Source organism: Eptesicus fuscus, chromosome 2 (genome assembly GCF_027574615.1).
Source record: "Eptesicus fuscus isolate TK198812 chromosome 2, DD_ASM_mEF_20220401, whole genome shotgun sequence".
NCBI classification, from domain to species: Eukaryota; Metazoa; Chordata; class Mammalia; order Chiroptera; family Vespertilionidae; genus Eptesicus; species Eptesicus fuscus.
Window position 1 is genome coordinate 26,225,338 of NC_072474.1, and position 24,777 is coordinate 26,250,114.

Sequence of the window (24,777 nt, forward strand, 5' to 3'; positions counted from 1 at the left end):
TGAGAAATATGTGTATTCTGCTGCTTTGGGGTGAAATGCTCTGAAGATATTAATTAAATCCACCTGATCTAGTATGTCATTTAAGGCCACCATTTCCTTGTTGATTTTCTGTCTGCGAGATCTATCCATTAATGTCAATGGGGTGTTAAAAAAAATCCCCTATGACTCTATTACTGTTAATCTCTCTCTTTATGTCCATCAGGATTTGCTTAGGTGCATAAATGTGAAAGAGACGCATCAATTGGTTGCCTCCTGAACGCACCTCGACCAGGGCTGGGGATCGAGCCTGCAACCGAGGTATATGCCCTTGCTCGGAATCGAACCCATGACCCTTCACTCTGCAGGCTGATGCCCAATCCACTGAGCTAAACTGGCTAGGACCTATCTGTATCTCTTTTATTTATTTTTCTTGACTTATTACAGGAGCTACATCTTCCAGTACTCTTTCGAATAAGAGTGGTAAAGGTTGACATCCTTGTCTCATTCTTCATATTAGGGGGAAAGCATTCAGTTTTTCATCATGAGGTGTGTTAGCTGTAGAATTTTTGTAGATGCACCTTATCAATTTGAGATAAGTCCCTCTACTCCTAACTTGCTGCAAGTTGTTACCATGAATGGGTGTTGAATTTTGTCCAGTGTTTCTGCTTCAATTGATATGATCATATGAGTTTTCTCCTTTAGTCTGTTGTTTTGGTATATTACATTGATTGATTTTTAAATGTTTGACCACTCTTGCATTCCTAGAAAAATATCTAATTGTTTATGGTGCATATCATTCTTTCTATACATTTTAAAATTTGGATTACTGATATTTTGTTGAGTTTTTTGAATTCATGAGAAATATTTGGTCTGGAGGGTTTGGGGTATGTTTTGTGATTTTTGTTTGTTTTGTTCCTTGGTACCATGCTGTCTGGTTTAGACATCAGGATAATACTGGCTTAATAAAATGAGTTGAGAAGTGTTACTTCTATTTTCTAGAAGAGATTGCATAGAATTGGTGATAATTCTTTAAATATTTGCTACAATTCTTCAGTTAAAACCATCTGACCTTAGAGAACTATTTTTGCTAAAATAATGGACTATTCAGATAATCTATTTCATCTTGATTGAGTTTTAATGGATTGTGGTTTTTGAAGCATTGGTCCATTCTAAATTGTCAAATGTAGTTATATTTTTTATTGATTTTTTTAAGAGAGGGAGGAGAGGAGAGAGAGAGAAACATGGATATGAGAGCAGAACATTGATTTGCTGCCTCCTGCATACCCCCTGCCTGGGATTAAGCCCACAAACCAGGCATGTGTCCTGACCGGGAATCGAACCAACAACTGCAACCTTTTGGTACAGTTGGATGATGCCCAACCAATAGAGCACACTGGTCAGGGCTAAATTGTCAGTCAAATTTATAAGAGTAAAGTTGTTCATAATAACTTCCTTGTTATTTTTTTTAAAAGGATATATTATTTTTAAAATATATATACATATATATATTTTATTTATTTCAGAGGGAAGAAGGAAGAGAGAGAAATAAAAACATTAAGAATGAGAGAGAAGCATTGATCAGCTGCCTCCTCCATGCCCCTCACTGAGGATAGAGCCTGAAACTGGGTATGTGCCCTGACCAGGAATCGAACCGTGACCCTCTGGTTCGATTCCTGGTCAGGGCACATACCCTGAGCCACACTGGCCCGGCCCTTGTTATTCTTTTAATGTCTGCCAGATTTATAATGATAACCCTTATTTCATTCCTTTTATTCATGATTCATACTTTCTCTTTATTTTTATCTGTCTTGCTAGCATTGCATCAATTTTATTTTTTCCAGAGAACCAGATTTTTGTTTCATTGATTTTCTCTATTGTTATCCTATTTTCAATGTCATTGATTTCTGATTTTATGATTATTTCTTTCCTTTTGCTTGCTTTGAGTTTATTTTGCTCTTTTTCTCATACCTCAAGGGACAGATTTAGATTGTCGAGATCTTTCTCTGCTACAATGTAAATATTTACTTCTATAAATGTCCCTCTCTGTACTGCTTTAGCTTAATTCTACATATTTTAGTATATTCTATTTTCATTTTCATTCAGGGTTTTTTTTTTAATTTCCTTTGAGACTTTGTCTTTGACCCGTATACTTAAATTCTGTTGTTCAGTTTTTATGTGTTTGAGAAGTCCAATTGATTCCTAGTTTCATTCTATTATGATTGGAGAACACGCTTTATTATTTCAACTCTGGTAGGGTTCTTGAGGTTTGTTTTAGGCCCATGTGATCTATCTTGGTGAATGTCCTATGTGCTTATGAAATGTATATTCTCTTGCTTTTAGGTGGCATGTACTATATATACCAATTAAATCCTGTTGATTGTATTCAGATTTTTTGTATTCTTGCTAATTTTCTTTCTAATAGTTTTGTTAGTTGATGAGAGGGGCTGTGAAGTCCCCAGCTATAATTGTGTTTATTTGTCTATTTCTCCTTGCAGCTCTGTCAGTTTTCCTTGATATTTTAGAAGGTCTTGTTGGTACCTATACATTTAGGACCTTTGTGTTTAGTTAGAGAATCAATCTTTCTATCATCATGTAATACCCCTCTTTGTCTCTAGTAATTTTCTTTGCTCTTAAGTAACTTTATTTGATATTAATATAGTCACTTTTAATTTTTTTTAAATACATTTTTATTGATTTTAGAGAGAGGAAGGTAGAGAGAGAGAAACATTGATGAGAGAGAAACATCAATCAGCTGCTTTCTGCATGCCCCCTACTGGTCATTGAGCCTGCAACCAGGGCATGTACCCTGACTGGGAATTGAACCGTGACCTCCTGTTTCATGGGCCAATACTCAACCACTGAGCCACACCAGCTGGACGCCACTCTTACCTTTTAAAAATTAATGTTTGCATGGTATATCTTTTATAGTCCTTTTACTTTCAGTCTATCTATGTCATTGAATTTGCAGTGAATTTCTTGTAAACAGCATGTAGTTGGGGCCATGTTTGTCCACTCTGCCAATCTTTTCTTTTGAATTGGTATATTAGGCCATTTACATTTGACAATTATTGATACACTAGAGGCCTGGTGCATGAAAATTCATGCACTGGAGGGGCGGTCCCTCAGCCCGGCCTGCCCCCTCTCACAGTCTGGGAGCCCTCAGGGGCAGGAGGTGACCTGGTGATCAGGGAAAGGCGACGTCCCATCACACCTCTGCTGCTGCCACTGCTGGCAGTGCAAGCCTCAGGCGGCCCTGGTTACCTGAGCCTCAGGCGGCCCTGGGCGGCTGGGCAGCCAACATCCGAGGCTTGCCTGCGCCTCGGGCATCAGCTGGCAGCCGCCATCTGAGGATTACCTGCGCCTCAGGCCGGCCTGGCAGCCACCATCCAAGGCTTGCCTGTGCCTCAGGCGTAGGCTGGGCAGCCGCCATCCGAGGCTTGCCTGCGCCTCGGGCCGGCCCTGGGCGGCTAGGGTACTGAGGGGACTGGGGGTCTCTGGAGGCAGGTGTGCAGAGCGGCCGGGCCCACCTGGGAGCGGGCCTGGCCTTGCTGCACCTGCCACCCCCGCAGGGCTGAGGGGACTGGGCGCTGCCATCTTGTGGCTGTGGGTGCCGCCATCTTTGAGGGTGTGGCAGTCAATTAGCATATTCCCTCCATTGGCTGTGGGTGCTGCCATCTTTATGATGGCGTGAGGGTCAGTTAGCATATTCCCACTTTATTAGATAGGATTAGAGCTTAACTGTACCATTTTTATTATGTTTTCTGTTTGTTTCCTCTGGTGTTGTTACTCTTTTTCTTTGCTTTCCTGTGCATTGCTTGAAGAATTTTTTAGGATTCTGTCTTGACTTATTTTTAGTACATTTGAGTGTATATGTATATAGTTTTCATGATGGTTGCACTGGCTATTACAGTATACATGTGTGACTGATCATAGTCTATTGGTATCAACATTTTACCACTTCAAGTGACTTCACTTTCATTTAGTCCCTTTACATTATTGACTTTTAATTATCAATGTCTTGAGTATCAGATGGCATTTTAACTTTTGTTTCAATCATCAAGTAAATTTCTAAAACTTAAGAGTTGAAGCATAATTTATAGTACAGTTGACCCTTGAACAACTCAAGTTTGAACTGTGTAGATCCACTTATATACAGACTTTTTTCAGTAAATATGTACAGTAATATAAATGCACTTTCCCTTCCTTATGATTTTAATTTTAATAACATTTTTCTAGCTGATTTTATCATAAGAATATAGTATATAATACATATACCATACAAAATATGTGTTAATTGACTATTTATGTTATTAGTAAGATGTCCAGTAGGCTATTAGTTAAGTTTTGGGGGAGTTAAAAGTTATATGCAGGTTTTCAACTGTCCAGGGGGTCGGCTTTTACAGAAATAAGAGTGTTAAGGACTCCCATCTTGTTCAAGGGTTAACTGTATACCAGAATTTCTGCTGTTTCTGTTGTTTGTTCTTTCTTCTTGGTGCACCAAGATTCCTTATTATTTCCTTTCTACTTGAAGAATTTCTTTTGGCTAGTCCTAAAGGTATGTCTACTAGCAACAAATTCGTCTAGTTTTCATTTGTCTGAGAATGTCATTTCCCCTTCATTCCTGAAAGATAGTTTCACCAGATATAGAATTCATACTTGATGGTTCTTTTCTTTCAGCACTTAAAAAAAAAAAGTTGTTCCTTCTGGCCTATATGATTTCAGATGCAAAATCTTCTGTCAGTCTAATTGGTTATATATAGGTAATGCATTGGTTTCTATGGCTACTTTCAAGATTTTTCTTTGTCTTTAGTTTTTGGAACTTCAACTATGGTGCATCTTGGAGTGGATTTTTTTTTTTTTTTTTTTTTTTTTTTTTGGTCTATCCTGTTAAGGCTCACTCAGCTTCTTGAATCTGTTGTATGCATTTTACCAAGTTTGGAGAGTTTTTAGCCATTATTTCTTCAAATACTTTTTCAGCTCCACTCTTTCTCCTTTCCTTCTGGGACTTCAATGATATGAATGTTGAATCTTTTGTTACTGTCCCACAGATCCCTGAGACTTAATTCATGGTGTTTTTTTAAGTCTGTTTTCTTTTTTTTTGTTCAGATTGGGTTTATTCTACTGAATTCTTCAAGTTCAGTGATTCTGTCCTCTGTCATCTCCACTCTACTGTTAAGCCCATCTATTAAGGTTTTTAAAATTTTTTCTGTTATATTACTTTTTAAGTTGAAAATACAGTAGGTCCTCAGGTTACTTTGGAGATCCATTCCTAGGTGCGACGTAAGGCGATTTTCGCTGTAAGTCAGAACCCACCTACATAAGCACCTACGTCACTCACATGGAGCATATACACAGCAGTAATGGAGTGAAACAGTAAAAAAAGTGTAAAAGAAAGATAACAATTCCTGACCTTTACTTGTGGTAAATAAATAATAAAAAACATAAAGCACATACGTATGTACATGTGTTGAAATGACGGAACTTTTTTTTTTTAATAAATAAATGGGAGATGGCGAAGTAACCATGAAACTACGTACATTGAGTCTGATGTAACCAGAGGACTGCCTGTATTTATTAACGTTGATAGTTTAGGTCTCTAATTCATCTCTAATACTGAGCTGCTAATACAACACAATAGAGAATAGCTTAATGTCTCTTAATTTCTTAAATTCTAAAACATGGTTTAATAAATCAGGAAAACTCAAAGACCAGATCATCCATCCGTAAAGAATTGTCTTTTCTGCTGAAAGAAATACTAGCAATAGCATGCATGTGGACTAGCCTCCTCAGCTGTGTAATTCAAACATTTCGTTTGAATTATATGCAAACTGCATAGGTTACCACAGCTCTTAAAACAATCCAAATGACACCAGCTAATTTCTTGTATTGAAGAGTATACCAATGATAATGAAATAAATATCACTATTATATCCCTTTTAATTTTTGATAGCTTCAGATTTTCTGTTACTCACATATGTATATTTTGGTGTAATACCAGTACCTTCCATAAGCTTCTAAAAACAGCTTCCAAACTCTATCTAACTTTGCTTTAAGCTAATAAAATAAAATTCTCCCCTTGTGCCAAGAAGATGTTAAATTATATAGTGTCTGTTAGCTGGAAAAGGCAGCATCTAATCCTTAACACTCTTATTTCTGTAAAAGCAATTATTTTATTTTGATTACTTTTCTGTAAGTCTGGAGAGACTCATTAATCATCCCAAGGAAAGCTTTCCTTTTAAAACTTTCTACTGATTAAGATCTTTATGCAAATCATTAATTAGCATTTAGCCTAAAGTTACAACCCCAAACTCTTCTCGACCTCTACAGAACATATTTTACAAGGCTCCATATCAGACTGCTGAGGGAGAAGTATGACTTGTTGCTTTTATTCTAACAGAAAGTAAGTCAAAGATAAGAAAGTTAGCTTAAATGCATGGATAATAGAAGGTATTTACTTGATGCTACCTTTGTTCTTTAGAACTCCAGTGGTAAACTTACTGACTTCCTGAGCTTCTACACACTCCCCTCCACAGTCATGCACCACCCTGCTCATAAGAGCCTCAAGGCTGCCTACTCCTTCTACAACATTCACACAGAGACGCCCCTGTTAGACCTCATGAATGATGCGCTCATTATAGCTAAATTGGTAAGCAATTCATTCCTTTTTATCCTGTGTTTTTCCAAATATGTGTGTCAAAGTACATAAAGCATCTTATTGTATTTTCTTTCACACAGGAGGAATTAATTTGAGTCTTTGTTTGTTTATTACTTTTGACCATCAGGTCGAAGAATTTTGATAAGTTTGTAAAACTTCAGTGGCTATTTTCATCATTAACTCTATTGCAACCTAACCAGAAAGTCATTTTGTATAAAGTAGATACTTTAAACATTTACATAAGAGTACATAAAACCCATAAGAAATATAATATTAATACATGATCCCATGATATAAGGAAAATACATGTTTGTTTTGTAGTGAATAATTAGCATCAATCAGTTTTTTTATTTAAATAAATGGTCTCTGAATTTTAAAGTAAAAGGGACTTTATTTTTAAAGGGGATTATTGTTAAAATGAGAGGACTTTATTATTTTTTTAATATACTTGATTGATTTTTTTTTTTAACAGAGAGGAAGGGAGAGGGATAGAGAGTTAGAAACATCGATCAGCTGCCTCCTGCACACACCCCCCTGGGGATGTGTCCACAATCGGGGTATATGCCCTTGATCAGAATCGAACCTGGAACCCTTCAGTCCGCAGGCTGACGCTCTATCCACTGAGCCAAACCCGTTAGGGCAAAATTAAAGGACTTTAAAATGAAAGGAATTAAATTCAAAATATGCCTTATTATATATACATATTTTTTATTTCTTCAATGTCATAGTTAGGACAATTTAAATTCTTGCTGCAAACATTTTTCTTTAAAAATAAATTAAAATCAGTAGACAGACACATTTTAAAGTAATTATTGAATATGAGAAAATATTCATGAGAATTTGGGAACACCTCAAAAGTGTCTTCCTTGCATTTACTAGTATTTGATTATTTTTTAAAACACATAAAACAACCATTACTAGTGGATACCCAAATCAACATTATCCTGATTATTTCATCCTATTGCTTATTTTCAACTACTTCCCCCAAAAGGCCAGTAATAAGTTATTTAATGTAAAAGCCCTAAGTCATAGAAATTTAGGTGCTTCATCTATATCACATTTTGCATAGTATTATCTAACATTTTAAAGACATTAGATTTTTACTATTAAATTTTACAAAACTTATTTTCCATTATCAGCCCAAGATATACTATTTAAAGTTTTTACAGCTTTGGTTTCTTGGCTATAACTTGAGCTAAGTCAGAACTTAGACCAGTAAGTAACAGTTCTGGAGATGGAGCCATCTAGGTGACTGTTCCTTCTAAAACAGGAACAAATATTTTCTGAACTTTTAATAGATTTTGTTATGTCACTGTTAGCTGGTATACTGTTTGTAATTCAGCATTGCTGGATAGCTGACTTCATCAGATTCACTGCTAGTTATGTAAGACAGATTCACTGCTAGTTATATATAACTGAATTCTTAACCTATATTATATATATTACAGACATTGAATCTTATTATAAGTGCATATTCAGGTTATTATAGGAATTCCATGTTATGCTGAAATAATACAGAAAACACTCTAGTCTTTTGAAATTTTCAATCCTTTTTACATTGGCAGAAAGGATTTGATGTTTTCAATGCACTAGATTTGATGGAAAATAAGACATTCTTGGAAAAACTCAAGTTTGGAATAGGAGATGGCAATTTACAGTATTACTTGTACAATTGGAGGTGTCCAGGAACAGATTCTGAAAAGGTAAGAAAAGTTGATATATGCTTTATAAACTTAATATATTTATCTAGGAAATTCCATACTTCCCTTAGGATTATTAATTTTTTTAGTAGCTTTAAAAAAATACAGTTCTATTGTACTACAGTATAACTTAACTAGAGGCCCGATGCACGAAATTCGTGCAAGAGTAGGCCTCCCTTTCCCTGGCTGCCAGCACCGGCTTCCCTCTGGCACCTGGGACTGGCTTCCCTCTGGCCACCGGCAAGCACCTGAGACCTGGGCTTCCCTCACAGCCCTGGCTTCGTCTGGAATTTTGTCCGGAAGGACGTTCTGTCTAATTAGCATATTATGCTTTTATTATTATAGATTATTATAGATTTCTCTTTTGCTTACCTGTTCTTACTATTCCATTTCTTCCCTTCCTTTAGGTTGGACTTGTATTACAATAGATGGATGTTTCCATTCCTAGAACTCTGATATCATCCATCATTTGTTAATATTCTATTTAATGATTCCTGGAACTGTCATTCCAAAGAATAAAAGCACAACCTAAGTGAAATCGATGCAGTCAGTAATAATTGGAAAAGATGAAAAACATCCATATGTGACCAATACTACATATGTCTAGCTAGAATGTTAACATTCTTCCTTTTTTTCACTGTTGACCCATTTGAAGGAGGGATGAAAGGGTACAAAGAGCACATTCCTCTAATTTTCAAACTTTTGACCATCTCTTGAAGGTATTTTTCCATTCTCTAGAAAGGGACTTTTTTTTATGGACGGAACTGAAGTCAGAGTGGGTAAGAAAATCTTTGCTAATGTGTGGAGATGAACTGCTGCATTTCTGTTTATCAAGTGATGGTCTTTTTGTCCGTGTAACAGAATAAAGGATCCAGTTGGGAAATTTTTCCTCCTATCACCTTCCATGCTATCATTGGAAACATTTCTGGAATCAGCACTTCCACAACTCAATGATGAGTGGTGGGTGTTTGTGTGTAGAACAAGATAAAAATGTACGGGTGACTAGTACATTTATTTCTCCAGAAGCAAAGTTGCCAAATCAATAAACAACACAAGTTTTTTTTTTTAAACAACACAAATTTGTACTTTAATGTTCAACAGGTTGGTGGATGGGTTCAAAAGCAAAGTTTTGTGCAAACATGAAATGTGCTCTCTGAAATATGCACCCATGACTAACTAGACTTTGCTGCTGCTGCACAAACTCGTTTCTTTTCAGGAACAGCAAGGATATGTGAGGAAAAGAAAATATAAGTGCTAAAGTCAAAGGAACTGCCCAGTGGAATTTACTAGTGCTATCAGGATATTGATAGTTTGAATGTTTTTATTACTTATGCAAAATTGCACATATTCCTTAATGCTGACTTTAATTTATCATGAAAGCTGTCATGCTAATAGAAAATGTCTTATTTGTAAATAAGTATTCATACTTTTGTTACTGATGGTGTTTTTATCTAAAATTTTAAAAAGCAAGTTTCACAGTGTATTATATATATATATATTGCCAATAGTCCAAGGAGAAAAAAGATGCTAAGTGAGGCCGTATAAACTGGCCTTAACTCATTCCACGAAGTAGTTACTTTTTTCTGCCTTCCCTCTTCCAGTGCCTAGGCTGTTCTGTCCAGAAAATTTTAATTATTTTCAACAACATGATGGCTTTTTCTCCATGTTATAAGTAGTCAAATGAAACCAGTCCTATCTTATACCAGGCAGGGGTAGCAACTGTGGCCCATCACCCTAATCCAGCCCATCACATGTTTCTGTACACCCTAAGCTAAGGATGGTATTTACATTTTTGAGTGGTTAGAGGAAAATAGTAACATTTTGGGACACATGAAAATTGTATGAATTTCAAATTTTAGCATCCATAATATTTATTGGAACACATCCACACTCATTCACTTATATACTGCCTGTGGCTGCTTCATGCTAGAAAAGACAGAGTTGATTTGTTTCAATAGAGATTGTATGAACCAAAAAGCCTAACATATTTGCTATCTGGCCCTTAAAGAAAAATTGTTGATCCTGATTTACATTAAGGAGCTGAAAGCTACTTTTCTGCAGTTTGCCATTAACCAACAGGCCAACCCAGGGCTTGTGGTATCTGTGAGACTACCGGTAGAGGGCGCGCATGGGCCCACAGTAGAGTGTACTGCGATAACTCTTGTGTACTTTCTTGAAGACAGAAGGGAAGAATTCTTACTTAGGATGATTCCACCCAGTGGTATTACTGTTCTTCCTTAACAGAAGATGAAAACTTCAAGAAGCAAAACAACCAATTCACTGAAACTTTTTTGAGATACCAGAATTAAATAAATGAGATTTTAACTTAATCTGAAGCCAGGGCACAGTTGGGAATTATGTTCCATTCATTTTTATAGCAAAGTCATACAAAGGGAGGTTTTCAAATAATTGCAGAATTGCCAGTCAGAAATTTTGTCACGGGCTACAATTCCAATTTTATAGAAATTTTTCTCATTTAAAAATAACTAGCATATTTGCCTCTATAATTTAAGCAGATTATCAATGACTATTTTAAAATAATCAGTAAAACTGCTGTTTAAGTAGCTATTAGAACTAAATTTCAGTGTAGTATAGTGTTTTACATATTCAAGAAACCTACATTTGTCCTGAATCATTTGTCAATAATAAAAATACTCAATTTCTTAAGGGATTTTTTTTTTTTTTGGCCACGATAGTATTCAGTAAAATTTAAATGAGTGGAAATGGCATAATTCATGCATCAAACCGATTTAAAGCTGAAAATAAACTCTGGCCACTCTTCCCCTTAAATTAGAAAGTTACTTTTCCAAACACACACTGTAGGTAGCAGACACTGTCATAACCAGAGTACTGATTATGCTCCATTTCCTACATGAAGGATGCCCGTCATAGTACAGACCTGCCTCTGAGAATCCAAGCTCCATTTTTTTATTTTATTCCTGCCTCATTTCACCTAATTACCATCACACTTTTTATACATGTTAAATTTTCAAGGAAATGTTAACCATGTAAAGGGGTGAATTCTATCTAGTCAAAAGACCTTATCTGGCTTTTCCTATAGGTGTCAAGCCTTTTTCCCAAGCCAATGCTTAGACCTACCCAAAGAAAGTAAAATAGGAGGAAATGAAAATCTGATGTATTGTTTCTGAAGACAATGTATGGCTTAGCATTTAGTATCTTTCCTTTAAAACCGATGGTGTATCTGCAATCACTTCCATCTACTCTGCTGATTTGAACCATGTTTGCTGTGGTCCATTTCCCAGGTGTGAGAGAAAGGTGTTAAGTGCTGTAGAATACAGATGTTTTTGCTCGCAAGCATTGTACCAACCTTTAAAACAGTGAATCTATACAAGCATGGACATTAGTGTCAATAAACTTTTGATATGCATACTTCTGAATATTTCCTGCATTTAGTGTTTTTAAGCTTCAGCATATCGGTGCTGTCTAAAAAGCCTTACGCATTTGAAAGGAACATTTACCAAACAATCTCCCACAAATCTATGTAAAAGTAATTCAGTTTATTAGCTTCAAGGTTTCTTTTTACAAGGTGTCATTTTCCAATTGTATGAAGTGACAAGTTTATACATGATTACTTCGAAGTAATTTTTTTACTTTTGGGTGGTTTTCTTTTTTTATTAGGGTTTGGAATTAGTTTCTTTATTTTAAGGGGTTGTAGCACTGCAGCCTGCTGACCTTCGGTGAACTTTCTCTTATGTTTAGAGAGGTCTTCAAAGGAAGTGTCCCAAATCTCTTTGCCTTGGCTTTCCAAAGATTCGGACTCTGAATTTTCCCTGGAGTCTTCAAGTCTGTCCTGGAGCCATGGTACATTTAAAGTGGGTACTCTGGGGATTATAGCTTTCACTTCATTGACAAAGTCAGTGGTGTTCTTTTTGAATCCCAAAGCCAGGACACATTTTAAGCCAATAACAGGCGCAATTCTCTCACTGAGACGGGGAACCTGACAAGCAGGAACCGTTCTGCTTAAACTTAACTGAATCAGGTGTGAGGTGATGATCGCAGGCTTGACTGACTTACACACTAGAACCAAAAGCAGTTCGTTTCTTTCCAGAGCCCTGGTGACTTCATTAACGCCAATGGCAAGCTGCTTCCTCACATGGACAGAAGTCCACCCTGATACTTGTTCGTTATCTTCTGTTTTTTTCTCCTTCAGATCTTCACTCATATGAACATCTATGCTACATTTGTCTCTGCCTTGTTTTTTAAAAAACTGCTTTTTACTTCTTTTCTTATTCTCAATTTTCTCAAGTCCAATTGATTTAAATCTGTCTTCAAGTGTCTGTAAGATGAAGTGCAAATCCTCTCTATCCAGAGCACTCCAGCAGATAGTATACGGGTTGTTCAATGATGTCTTTACAGTTAAAGGTCTTGTCTTCCGAACCGAGCCCCTCCCTGGTGCCTGAGGAGCTGCAGCCATTATAAAAATCTTTCACTGAGAAGCAAAACAACAAAGGAAAATTGTTAACTAGCAGTGCAGGTCTTAAGAGTATCCTGGTTATACTTGTTCCGATTCTTTACAGGCTACAGCAGGACTAATCATAGAGGACCAATTATGTAACCATACACTTGACCTCTCTTTTAAGATTCAGTAATTTATTTTCCCCATTTTTTTCATGGCTTTGTTTTTATTCATATGTAGGCCATATATGAATGTTTTGCATTATTGCAATCACAGTGAGATTCTATTTATTTATTTAGTTTATTAAAAATGTTTCATGTTGCCCTGACCCAAGTGGCTCAATTGCTTGGGTATTGTTCCAAGCACCAAGGGTTGCGAGCTCAATCCCCGGTAGGGGGTGTGCAGGAGGCAGCCAATCAATGTTTCGCTTTCACATGGATGTTTCTCTCTCTCTCTCTCCCTTATTCTCAGTAAAAATCAATAAAAGTATTATTGAAAAATCAATAAAAATCTACTTGTTCAGAATTAGCGGTTATCCTCTTAATGGCTGTATGATATTAATCTCATAGATTTGTTACCATTCTGTAAATTCCTCTCTAGTTAGGCTTCCATTCATCCATTCAACAAATATTCACTGAGCACCTCCAAATGTGCAGGCAGTGTTCTAGGCCCTGGGGTTCAGTGTGAACAAGTCCCCACATCCACCCACTTAAGTCCCCTTGTTCACTTGCATGGAGCTCACAATCTGTGAGATTTTTTACATGTGATATTTTTAAAGAACTGCAATAGTAACATGTGCACATGATTAAAAATTCAAATGATACTTTCATTTTATGCCTCTTGTAAGTCTTCCTCCCTGGACTCTGAACTTCTTGTACACGCTCCCTAAAACATTTGATACACATGCAGGTGGACAGTCCCCCTTCCTACAGTTATTCCAAGCCAACTGCTCCTCCAGCTGGCAATTTGATGAAAACTAGCAAGATTTTGTACTGAAATTTAAAGATACTAATCCATTAGGGAAAAATAACCAGGAGCCTAATTGGGAAAATGTTATAAAACACTAGTCTAGCCCAGCTGGTGTGGCCCAGTGGTTGAGCATCGACCCATACACCAAGAGGTCTCCTGTTCAATCCCCAGCAGGGGTCCTGTAAGAGGCAGCGGTCAATATTAATTTTTCTCTCTCATCAAGGTTTCTATCTCTCCCTCTGAAATCAATAAACAAAACAAACAAAAAAAACCCACTAGGGAGTATATCATGTTTCTCCTTCCCAGAGACAACTGCATATTCCTTTCTCTTCACTCAAGTTTTCTTCCTCACATTCTTTCTGGAGCTCAGATAACAACCATAGGGACCCACGTGGCAAAACTCAAGGAAGTGAAGCCAGCTGTGGAGACATCTGGAGTTTGGAACTATCCCTACTTTCAGGTAACCAGATTTTCTCATCCCAGATATTCCCTCATTTATACCACTGAGGCCTGCCCTCCCTGAAACTCCATGCAGGATTAGGAATTAAGTCCTCTCCAATTGAACTCCTAGTTACTGGGCTGTCTACTGATGTTGACAAGCAAGTGTCTCTATGGAATGTCAATTTATAAGGTACTTTCTCCATGTGTTAACTTGAGTCTCACAAATTTCCTGTATAATTAATTGCCCAGCATGTGGATGAGGAAACCGACTCGGGTCAAACACCTTGCTTGAAGTCACAGCTGGTTTCCAAATCTAAATTTCATGCTCTCCCTATCCTGGCTGCACTTCAAAAATAATCTGTGGCCTTTAAAACAGAGATAGTTGGTCCTTACAATAGATCTACTCAATTGGAGTTTGAGAATAAGGCTGGTGCATTGGACTTGTAAAAAGCTGGCTGGGTGAACGTGATGCAGAACTGGACTTAGGAACCACAGGTGTAGGACAGGAGGCCTATCCACACTGAATAGCTCTAAAAATGGTCTACTGACCTCTTCCTGGTCTCCACAATTCCATGGGGTGAGTGGTCATATCTCATTCATATCAGTATCATGTCCACTGCTAGAGACTTAGCTGCAGTCTTCAAACCAACCACATTGCACCGCCCGCCTCTACCCCCATTCCCTACATGCTCCACTCAAGCTCAGGGAACTGGGAAGTAGCCCATTCAAATCCAATGCTGGTAGCAGGCTGAAGGTGGTCAGGAAGACAAGACAAAAATGATCTAACAGAGCTCCTGCCAAACTGCAAGTCAGTTAATGTATCAACATTCAAACACAGAATAAATACTTACAGTTATGTGCTCTGGAGAGACAGCAAGATGTGCATTAACTCCTTCTGTCTTCAGAATCTGGTGGGGGAGATGAGAACCGAGTTCAGATAAGCAGAATCTTAATGCCCTATAATGCAGAACTACTCACTGATAAAGAGAAGTAACAGCTTTGGAGGAGAAAAATAAGCCCTTGCTGAGGTGCCTTTGGAGCTGACTGGAGGCTTCTACTGCCAATATGGGATCAAGTGCAAACTCTTTAAGGCCCCCCCACACACTGGCCCCATCTCCCCACCAACCTTTCTCTTTGTGCCCCATCACACATATCCCGCTACTGGACCACATGCTACTTACTGAGGTCATCAGCTTCTCCTCTCGCTGTCTTTATGCACATCATTCCCTCTGCCTGACAGCCCCCTTTCTTTAAGTTCTTCTGGATTACCCACAGTAATAGTACAGAAAAACAGTCACTGGACTCACTGAGCTTAGAATCTATGAGGAAGACGTATCAGCAGATAATACAGTAAGACATTCAGATCAGGGGACAACAGGATACTAAGGAAACACAGCAGAAGCCTGACTTAGTTGAGGGGGTCAGGAAGGGCCTCCTGGAGGAAGTGACCCTTCGACTACATACCTGAAGAAGGCCTACCAAAGGGAGTACCAAGTAGCATGCCCAAGGAACAGCATTAGAGGAGGTAAGTCAATGTCACTGGGGCAGATGCTAGAGAGAGTAGTGAGATACTAGGAAAGGTGGGTAAGGACCAGATGGTGAAGGTCCTCGAAGGCCTTACAGTGGGAAGCCGCTCTGTCACCTTAAAGCAGAGGAGTGGCAGGACTAGGCAAGCACTGCAGAAAGACCTTTGTGGACTGGGGTGCAGAAGGGTCATTTGCCAAGGCTGGAAGCAGTAAAGAGGCTCCCGGAGAAGTCCTAGTAAAAAATGGTGGGCCCTACCTGGCTGGCCCAGTGGATAGAGTGCGGGCCAGCGGAATGAAGGGCTCATTCCCCGGGATGTGGGCTCCATCCCCAGTGAGGGGTGTGCAGGAGGCAGCCGATCAGGGATTCTCTCTCATCACTGATGTTTCTCTCTCTCTTCCTCTCTGAAAACAATAAAAATATATTTAAAATAAATAAATGATGGTGGCCTGCAGATGAGTAGCTGCAGAGGGGATGGACAGAAATACATGCTAATTAAAAGAGCCAAGAGGTGAAATCTTCCAAACATAGTGATCAACCAGGAGTGAAGCAGAGAATGGCCTCGGGGATGCCTCCCGGCTTCTGGATCCTGCGGAGGAGGGAAGGCCAGGCCCAGGGTTAATCCCCCCCCCCTGGTACCTAGAGCCTTCGGTACTTTACCATGTAGCATACACCATTGTAGTTACTTTGTTGTCCGACTCCACTTCCAGGCTGTGGAGTACTGTAAGGCCAGAGTGAGGCTTTATCTTAGTAGTTCTCGTACCCAAGACGCTCAACTCCAGGCCGAGCACGGGGCGTGAGCCAAGGCCCGAGGCCGGGACAGTCTGGGCAGGGCCGCCAGGCGGGGGAGGCGGGGTCAAGGGCAAGCCCTGGAGACCCTGCGTGCCGTCAAGCCCGCACCCCGCGAGTCCCAGCCACGACCCCAGCCGGGTGAGCCCCCTCCCGCCCCTCCGCGGTCCCTGCTCCCTCTCCCGATCGCGGCAGCGCCGGCTCCGCGTGAGCCGCCGTGCGCGTGCGCACAACCCTCGCCCTCCCCGTTCCGCCTTCCAGATGCTCCCTGAACTCCACACTTCATCAGTCTGCGTTATCTCACTTACAACAGGAAATGTCGGCTCACTGCCACCCGCGGCCGAAGGGGTACAGAGGGAGGACCAAGCTGTAACAACCTGGAGTTTGGGAGTCTGGTGGGGGTGGGCGGCTCCGGAGAGGGCCCTGCAGCAGCACTGCGCAGGCGCGATGTCTGTCTCGCGAGATCTCACGGTTGCCACGGTAACCTGCTGCTAGCCGGCTCCACTCCCTGATCTGGGAGCCAGTCTGACGCCAATAGTCTCCTGAAGGTTGGTCCTCTCACCTGCCACCCTCTCCCCTCTGACCCAATTTCTACTTTTCAGCGCCTGGCAGTTGCAGCCCTCTCTCTCTTCCCGCTTTTCTGTATTTGGCTTGCCTAAGGGCCGCCACACCTAACCCCGGCCCAGTGTCCTCATCTTCACCGAATCCCTGTGGGAATCCCCAGTTCCATAAAAATCAAGATAAATAGAGGATCCAGAAGGGAGGGGCACACACACACAAAGATAAATGGAAGATGAGGGTGATTTGAGGGGAAAAACATGCCTACTTTCGCTCACTCCTGTATATCCGAAAGAATTGAAAGCTGGCACTGGACAGATACTTACAGGCCAATGCTCATAGTAACATTATCCACAATAGCTAAAAGGTGGGAACAACTCAAAGCACCTATCAACAGGTGAATGGATGGACAAAATGTGATATATACACACAGCGGAACATTATTCATCCATAAAAGAAAGAATGAAGTACTGACACATGCTATAACATGGATGAATCTTGAAAAACATTACGCAAAGAGAAATAAGTCAGTCACAAAATGACAAATATTGTATGATTAAACTTATATGAGCTACCAAGAATAGGCAAATTCATACTGACAGAAAACAGAATAGAGGTTACCAGGACTGAGAGGAAGAGGGGATGGGAAACTATTATTTAATGGATATAGAGATTCTGTGGGGGAAGATGAAAACGTTTTGGAAGTAGATAGATGTGGTGGTGAAACAGTATTGTGAATGTATTTAATTCCACTGGATTGCACATTTAATAATGGTTAAAATAATAAATTTTATGTTATGTATATTTTACCATATACACTAACAGTACTTGTCTGTGGTCCCAGACATGGTCAGTCCCTCACGTGACAGGAAGCCTTGGGCTGGAGCACAGTAAAGATCCTACTTGCCAAAAAGGAAAGTGGGGAACACTTTGTTGCATAGACTGTGCTTCTTCATACCCACATGTGCCACCTGTGTTAAATATAGTCTAAAGGTGCATGTATTTCCATCCAGTTGAAGGGATGATGATGCTTTCAAAGCATCCTACTGAAAGTGGTTATTCAATAGGGGTTATTATCTGTCACAGAAGTCTGGAGGTTTTCCAGAGCTGGCTCATTTGGCTACACAGCAGTTCATCAAAATCCCAAGGGCTTTCTATATTTCCATTTGCCATCCTCAGAATGTTGGCATTTGCCCTCAAGCTTGTCCTCTCAAGGTCACAATTCCAATCATCACATCCTACACAATCACCTTGTATAAGGCAGTAAGTTTTGCCTCATGAATTTCTTTCTTTTTTACCAGAAAGAAAAATCGAAGAAGCCCCAATATACTTCCCTTAGTGGCTTATTGGACAGCCCATGCCTAAACGAGTCACTGCAGAGGTGAAGGAGTCAAGCAAGACCGGCTTAGGCCAACTATGATTTTTCTCCTGAAGATGGACCCACCTTCCCAGAGCATCTTTTGGCTCCATAACTAAGAAGTAGGGTTGTTGACAAAATAGGAGGAGATGGATTCTAGGTGGGGAGCAGTGGCTTCCCCAGGAGGAAGACATAATTGTGTTCTGGAGCTCAGTTGCAGAATACATTAACTGGATATTAATAGGTAAGACACATGCAATATTATAACCAAAAGAGCAGAGTGGAGACAAAATCATAAGCCCTATATACTTAAATTCAGTCCTGGTTACACATTATTATTGAAACTAAAGGCTAAAAATTTCACAAGTTTACTGAGGAATATTAAAGCAAATGAGAGATTGTTGCCAGTGGTGCTTTGAGAAGTTGAAGCCCTGAACTAGTCGTTGTGTCTTGTTAGGTTGGGTGAAGCTGCCAAGACATTTATGGACCTTTACTCTGAATATTCTAAAAGTATAAATATTCAACCAAATTAAGGTAAAAGTGCCTCCTGTCAGGTATAGTCTTTTTCTGAAACTTGTTGACAGTAAAATGGTCCTGGATAGTGTTTTTAAAACATATGTATTCTTATTGATTTCAGAGAGGCAGGAAGAGGGAGGGAAGAAGGGAGGAAGGGAGGGAGGGAGGGAGGGAGGGAGGGAGGGAGGGAGGGAGGAGGGGAGGGAGGGAGGGAGGGAGAGAGAGAGAGAGAATGATGATGATGATAATGATGATGATGATGATGATGAGAGAGTCATTGGTCAGGTGACTCCTGCTCACCCCACACTGGAGATCAAGCTCACAACCCAGGCATGCGTCCTGACTGGAAATCAAAACGTGACCTCCTGGTTCATAGGTTGATGCTCAATCACTGAGCCACACTGGCTGGGCGGTCCTGGATAGTTTTGTTGCAAGGAGTTCTCTTAGAATATTCTAACTTTAAAATGATATGAAATGGGACCTTTCATGTCTAGGCTATGCTTACTTACTTGTTTGTTTTGGGGGTATTATATTAGCTGTTTGTTTCAGAAAATGACATCTATTAGAATGTTGTAGAAAATTATTTACTTATCTAAAGTTGTAATATAATCACAAGCATTGTAATCACCAATTCAATATTTTGACATCACTGACTTTATAACTTTACTATTATAGAGATGGCTTCATTTTAATAGTATTGTTTAGTCAGAAAGTATTAAGACTCCTGTTTTGATTTTCAGCCTACCGACCTGTTTGTAATGAATCTGATAGCACTAATAGATTCGTTTCTTATAAACAACACAAATATGAGTGTTTTGCTGACCCTGATTACCATCCTTGCATTTTGTGAAACTTCATCATTGACAGATGTTTAGACCAGGCGTCATCAAACTACGGCCCATGGGCCACATGCGGGTGTTTTTGCCATTTTGTTTTTTTTACTTCAAAATAAGATATGTGCAGTGTGCATAGGAATTTGTTCATTTTTTTTAAAACTATATTCCAGCCCTCCAACGGTCTGAGGGACAGTGAACTGGCCCCCTGTTTAAAAAGTTTGAGGACCCCTGGTTTAGACCAATCAGACCATAAACAAATTCAACCAATCACATGAAACCATATATTAGAAATGGATAACCATATTGTAGTATTTAATCTAGCATTTAAACCACTTAGATTTATGAAAAAAAGCTAACATCTCTGATTAGTGACAAAGTAATGTTAAACTCATCACAGAAAATGTCACAAAGCAGGAAGGAATATCAAACAGGCAGGAAAATTTAATCTCTTTTTTTAAAAATTCTTTGAAAAATGCAGTTTACTTCATATATAACTTCTTGTGTGTGTAGACATTATGAGCTCTTCAACACCAAAAATTATTATAGCTTTTCAAACTGGAAATGAAAAGGCAACTGTAACATCGGATTTTCATTTCTAATAAGGTAAATATTGATAGCCATAGCCCATTTAACCAAAAAGCTCTTTGGGATCCTCAATAATTTGATTAAAAGAGTAAAGTATTCTAGAGTCCAGAAAGTAAACTATAATAGACAATCCAGCTTTGAAAGGTCCACTTCTTGGACTGGCCTCATAAAGAGCCATTGTTACAAAATCTCAAGCCTCTTTTTAAGTCCCTGGCTGGGCCCACATCATTTTGTTTTTATATCTCAAGAAGCTGGTTTTCAATGACAGGAAGAAATCTGACTCAAGTTTCTCCTTGACATGATGAGGTTTTTGTCTATTTTGTTATTTATTTTTCGTTTTCCCCATTTTCCTTTACTCTTTTTCTTTTTCTCATTTTTTTCTTTTTTAGACTTTTTATCATTTTTATTTTATTTGGTTTGTTAGTATTTTTTGTTATTTATATATTAGAGGCCCAGTGCACAAAATTTGTGCACGGGGCAGGGGGGCAGTTCTTCAGCCCTGCTTGCACCCTCTCACAACCCAGGTCTCTTGCCTGCCAGCCTTCCTGATTGCCCCTAACCACTCTGCCTGTCTTCCTGATCACCCCTAACTGCTTGCCTACCTGCCTGATTGCCCCTAACTGCCTCTGCCTCGGCCCTGCCACCACAGCTTCGTCCAGAAGGACGTCTGGAATGATGTCCAAAAGATAGTTCAGCTATCTGGTCTAATTAGCATATTACACTTTTACTATCCTATCAAATAAAAGAGTAATATGCAAATTGACCATCACTCTAACACACAAGATGGCTGCCCCCATGTGGACACATGCTGGCTGCCACAAGATGGCCAGCAGGGGAGGGCAGTTGTAAGGGACCAGGCCTACCAGGGAGGGCAGTTGTGGGTGATCAGGCCAGCAGGGGAGGGCAGTTGTGAGAGACCAGGCCTGCAAGGGAGGGCAGTTGGGGGCAATCAAGCCTGTAGGGGAGGCAATTAGGGGTGACCAAGCCTGCAGGGGAGGGCAGTTAGGAGCAATCAGGCTGGCAGGGGAGCAGTTAGGCATCAATCAGGCTGGCAGGGGAGTGGTTGGGAGGTGATCAGGCTGGCAGGCAGAAGCAGTTAGGGGCAATCAGGCAGGCAGGCAGGCGAGCAGTTGGGAGCCAGCAGTCCTGGATTGTGAGAGGGATGTCTGACTGCCCATTTAGGCCCAATCATACTGGAATCGGGCCTAAACAGGCAGCCAGACATCCCTTGAGGGGTCCCAGATTGGAGAGGGTGCAGGCTGGGCTGAGGGACACACACACCCATGCATGAATATCGTGCACCGGGCCTCTAGTTATAGATAGTTGCCTTGCTCCAAGCTGTAAGGACCTGCTTGTCATAGAGATAGAAAAGTTTTAATTTTTACTCTTGATTATGGCAATTAACTAACACAGATGGCCACTAAAAAGGTGACTTACCAAAGGGTGTATAGCAAATGGTGCTGTTAAGTCCTCTTCCATGAAAACGTGCATGTTGTGCATTGTATCTGCCTGGCTACATAAAAAAGTGAAGTTTCTGTCTGTCTTTGCAATCATATGAGTGAATTGTTTGAGACCCCAGCCTAGTCTGGTTTGGTGCTCACAGAATAATAGAGGTCTTTTTTTATTTTCTTTGCTCCATTGGTGGAGATTTCCTAGAAGTTGCAGGATATCTTCCTTTTAATTTTTCCTCGACACTCTGACTTTACTTATGTCTCTCATCTTTGCTTTCCCTCCATCCCCCACTTGCAACAGTAACTTGCTCCAGGCTCACTTTGCTTCAGTGTCTAGGACAGTGATGGTGAACCTATGACACGCGTGTCAGCACTGACACGCGTAGCCATTTCTGATGACACATGGCCGCTGAGGCGGCTGCATGCCGAGGATGAAACATTTGCTGTTCCTGAGGATGAAACATTTGCGAAATAATGTTTTTTCCTCAAAGTGACACACTACCCGAGTTATGCTCAGTTTTTTGGCGAAGTTTGACACACCAAGCTCAAAAGGTTGCCCATCGCTGGTCTAGGAGATCACACAACGCGTCTGCCACCAGAACTATGATTCCCAGCATTCCTGGTGCTCCCCACACTCTGGGTTTCTGCTTCCGGTTCAGGGGCTGCCACCACAACTATGATTCCAAGAATTCCTGGCGCTCCCCATGCTCTTGGTTTCCACTTCTGGTCCAGGGGCTGCAGAAACCAAAAGGACTGGGAACTCCAGCCCACTCTCCCACTCTGCTCTCCGGCCAGGCTTGGCATCCTGGGTCACCCCAGCGGACCCGCCCGCTCTCTAGCCAGCTCCATGGCTGCAGCCGGTGCGGCCATCTTTGTCGCATCAATTTGCATATTCCCTTCTTATTGGCTGTGGGCACCATCATCTTTATCGCAAAGTGTCAATTACTTTGCATATTACTCTTTTTTTAGATAGACTTTGATTGGCACTGTGTTTTGATTCCATTATAAAGATCAGTTCATCAGGTGAATTTAGGAAGTGACTTTCTTTTGAAATGATTTGGGCCAAGCTTCTCACCAGCTTTTTCTAATTTTAAGTTCACCTTGGGACACCTTAACTCTAAGGTCAGCAGTAAATCCAACACACTGCAGGAAATCCACGTTCAACAAGTCTAGGAAATGCGAAAAACTCCTCAATAAATTTCTCATTTTCAATCCCAGCAAGAGAGGCATTTTAGGGCCCATTAAGAAAGATCCATGGATGAGTATAGGTCATGAAGATAAGCTAAAGCCTTATATGGAACCACTCCCTGACTACAAAGAACCTGAGCCAACTAACTGCATTGATGGTGTCCATATGTCACACAAGGGAGAAATCCAAAAGGTGCTGATGGCCTAGAAGCACCACAAAGTGATGGCCATCTGTTTGCACTTGAGTTACAAGAGAGCTGAGCTGGTGGGCCATATCATTGCCCTGAAACCCAGGCTTCAGCGGTTCTAATCAATAGCAGCACACTTTCCATACCTCATAAGGTACATGGAGTCCCTGCCAACCTTCAGCACTGGAGTTTCCACAAGCTGTCTCTTCTCACCTCTCATCCATATTCTAAGAATATTCAAAGGAGTAATGCAGACCATAAGTCACCTGAGTAGGGCCAGGCCTCAGGGTGGAAAGGCAGCAGCGGAGCCTGCCAATCCCTTAGCCCCCTAGAGAGGAAGAGCCCACCTCCCCTCCAGGAACACCCACCTCTCCACCAGCAAAAATCAATGCAGGAATTCCTGTCTTTTGGAGTGGCCCAGCCTTGGCCAGACCTCCATACAGAAGAACAAAGACAGCCTAATCATGCCAGAGCTGGGGTCTCCATAGCACAGCCTCTGCTCCCCTCCACACCACACCCCACCCCCAGTCTTCCCACAAGGCCCTACCTGCACCAGGGATCCAACCAGGCCTCAGGGCTGTGCCCCACAGAGGGGACCTGTGAGGTACCCCCCACCCCCAGCGCAGCCCCCGAATTGTGTCCCTTTGGTCTCTTCTTTAGCCCACACATCAGAAGCAATAGCAGAGCCATATAGGAAACCAATCCCCCTTTCCCTGGGGTTCATCCAGAGGAAACTCCATCCACCTGGGCAATCTCTGACAGATGAGCCATCCCAGCCTCTCCCTCTGATAATAGCCAGGGCTGGCCAGGGGACACTGGAAGTTTCTTCAGAAGGTTCAGGTTCAAGTTTATACTAACACATCTGTGTTTCAGGTTTGCCAGAAGAAATCTGAAAGTAGAGACTGATGGGAGACACTCAAACCTCACTGAATGGGAGCTGAGTCGGTGATAAAAAATGTGGGGATGTCAAGTCATGCTCATTACACTGACCTGGAGTATGAAAATCATGAGCTGAGCAAAAAACTTGTGCTGCTATGTACACAGGGCACCCTGGCCTCGCTGACAGGAGGATGGAGGGGTCCCAAAGGTCACAGCTATCTCTCAACAGAGTTCCATATACACGGAAGCCTGCACTGCTCCTGTCTTCAAAGCATCGGCTCCAAAATCACCACAGCTTAACCTTTAAAAGGCTGCCAGAGCCTCCAGGGAGAGAAGAGGAGGGCGGCCACTGCGCCCCCACCTGGATGAAACTGCAAAAGCCCCTTGACTGTGTTTGTGCTGGGCCACCTGGGCTCTGCTGTGCCTAGCCTGCTGCTCTGTGCTTGTGGGGAGGGGCATTGATATTTCTAGCTGGCAGTTTGTTGACATTTTAGAACCCTTACCAGGTTCTTCCAGGGAAAATCTCATAGGTAACTTTTACATAGGGCCTCATCAGCATTAGAGCCAACTATAAGAGTTGGGTTTATCATAAGAGAGGTGGGTACCACTGATCTGTGGACCCAACCAAGAGTGCACAATGCCATTTGTATTGTAGGGCACTTTAGCTTCAAGTTGGAGAATTGATGTGATAAGTAGTTACGTTTACCTTGTACTTTGAACTTGGGTTTTAACCTCAGAGGTTGGA

At 40.8% G+C, this 24,777-nt stretch overlaps 3 protein-coding genes across 8 annotated transcripts in view; 2 read left to right on the forward strand and 1 right to left on the reverse strand.

Annotated features, from left to right (window-relative positions):
• The window catches only part of NMT2 (N-myristoyltransferase 2), a 76,504-nt gene extending 67,101 nt beyond the window's left edge, over nucleotides 1-9,403 (forward strand). For both annotated transcript variants that reach the window (XM_054726009.1, XM_054726013.1), the window contains 3 exons: nucleotides 6,458-6,625; nucleotides 8,200-8,337; nucleotides 8,742-9,403. In XM_054726009.1, coding sequence (XP_054581984.1) covers nucleotides 6,458-6,625; nucleotides 8,200-8,337; nucleotides 8,742-8,762 — 327 coding nt within the window. In that variant the 3' untranslated portion in view covers nucleotides 8,763-9,403. The remainder of the gene's footprint in view (nucleotides 1-6,457; nucleotides 6,626-8,199; nucleotides 8,338-8,741) is intronic.
• Nucleotides 9,404-11,837: 2,434 nt separating this feature from the next.
• Nucleotides 11,838-16,877, reverse strand: RPP38 (ribonuclease P/MRP subunit p38). 3 transcript variants are annotated; one of them, XM_054726020.1, is made up of 4 exons: nucleotides 16,783-16,877; nucleotides 16,346-16,396; nucleotides 15,013-15,069; nucleotides 11,838-12,784 (listed from the first exon to the last, which is right to left on the reverse strand). In XM_054726020.1, exon 4 carries the CDS (start codon nucleotides 12,767-12,769, stop codon nucleotides 11,924-11,926), a length of 846 nt encoding a protein of 281 aa, XP_054581995.1. In that variant the 5' UTR covers nucleotides 12,770-12,784; nucleotides 15,013-15,069; nucleotides 16,346-16,396; nucleotides 16,783-16,877; the 3' UTR covers nucleotides 11,838-11,923. The 3 variants fall into 3 exon arrangements, with proteins under 3 accessions (XP_054581995.1, XP_054581999.1, XP_054582004.1); XM_054726024.1 differs by lacking the exon at nucleotides 16,346-16,396; XM_054726029.1 differs by lacking the exons at nucleotides 15,013-15,069; nucleotides 16,346-16,396; nucleotides 16,783-16,877 and adding an exon at nucleotides 14,711-14,780.
• Nucleotides 16,878-18,337: 1,460 nt separating this feature from the next.
• The window catches only part of ACBD7 (acyl-CoA binding domain containing 7), a 35,619-nt gene continuing 29,179 nt past the window's right edge, over nucleotides 18,338-24,777 (forward strand). For all 3 annotated transcript variants that reach the window (XR_008558083.1, XM_008148820.3, XM_054726053.1), the window contains exon 1: nucleotides 18,338-18,633. The gene's annotated coding sequence lies outside the window, so the exon portion shown is untranslated. The remainder of the gene's footprint in view (nucleotides 18,634-24,777) is intronic.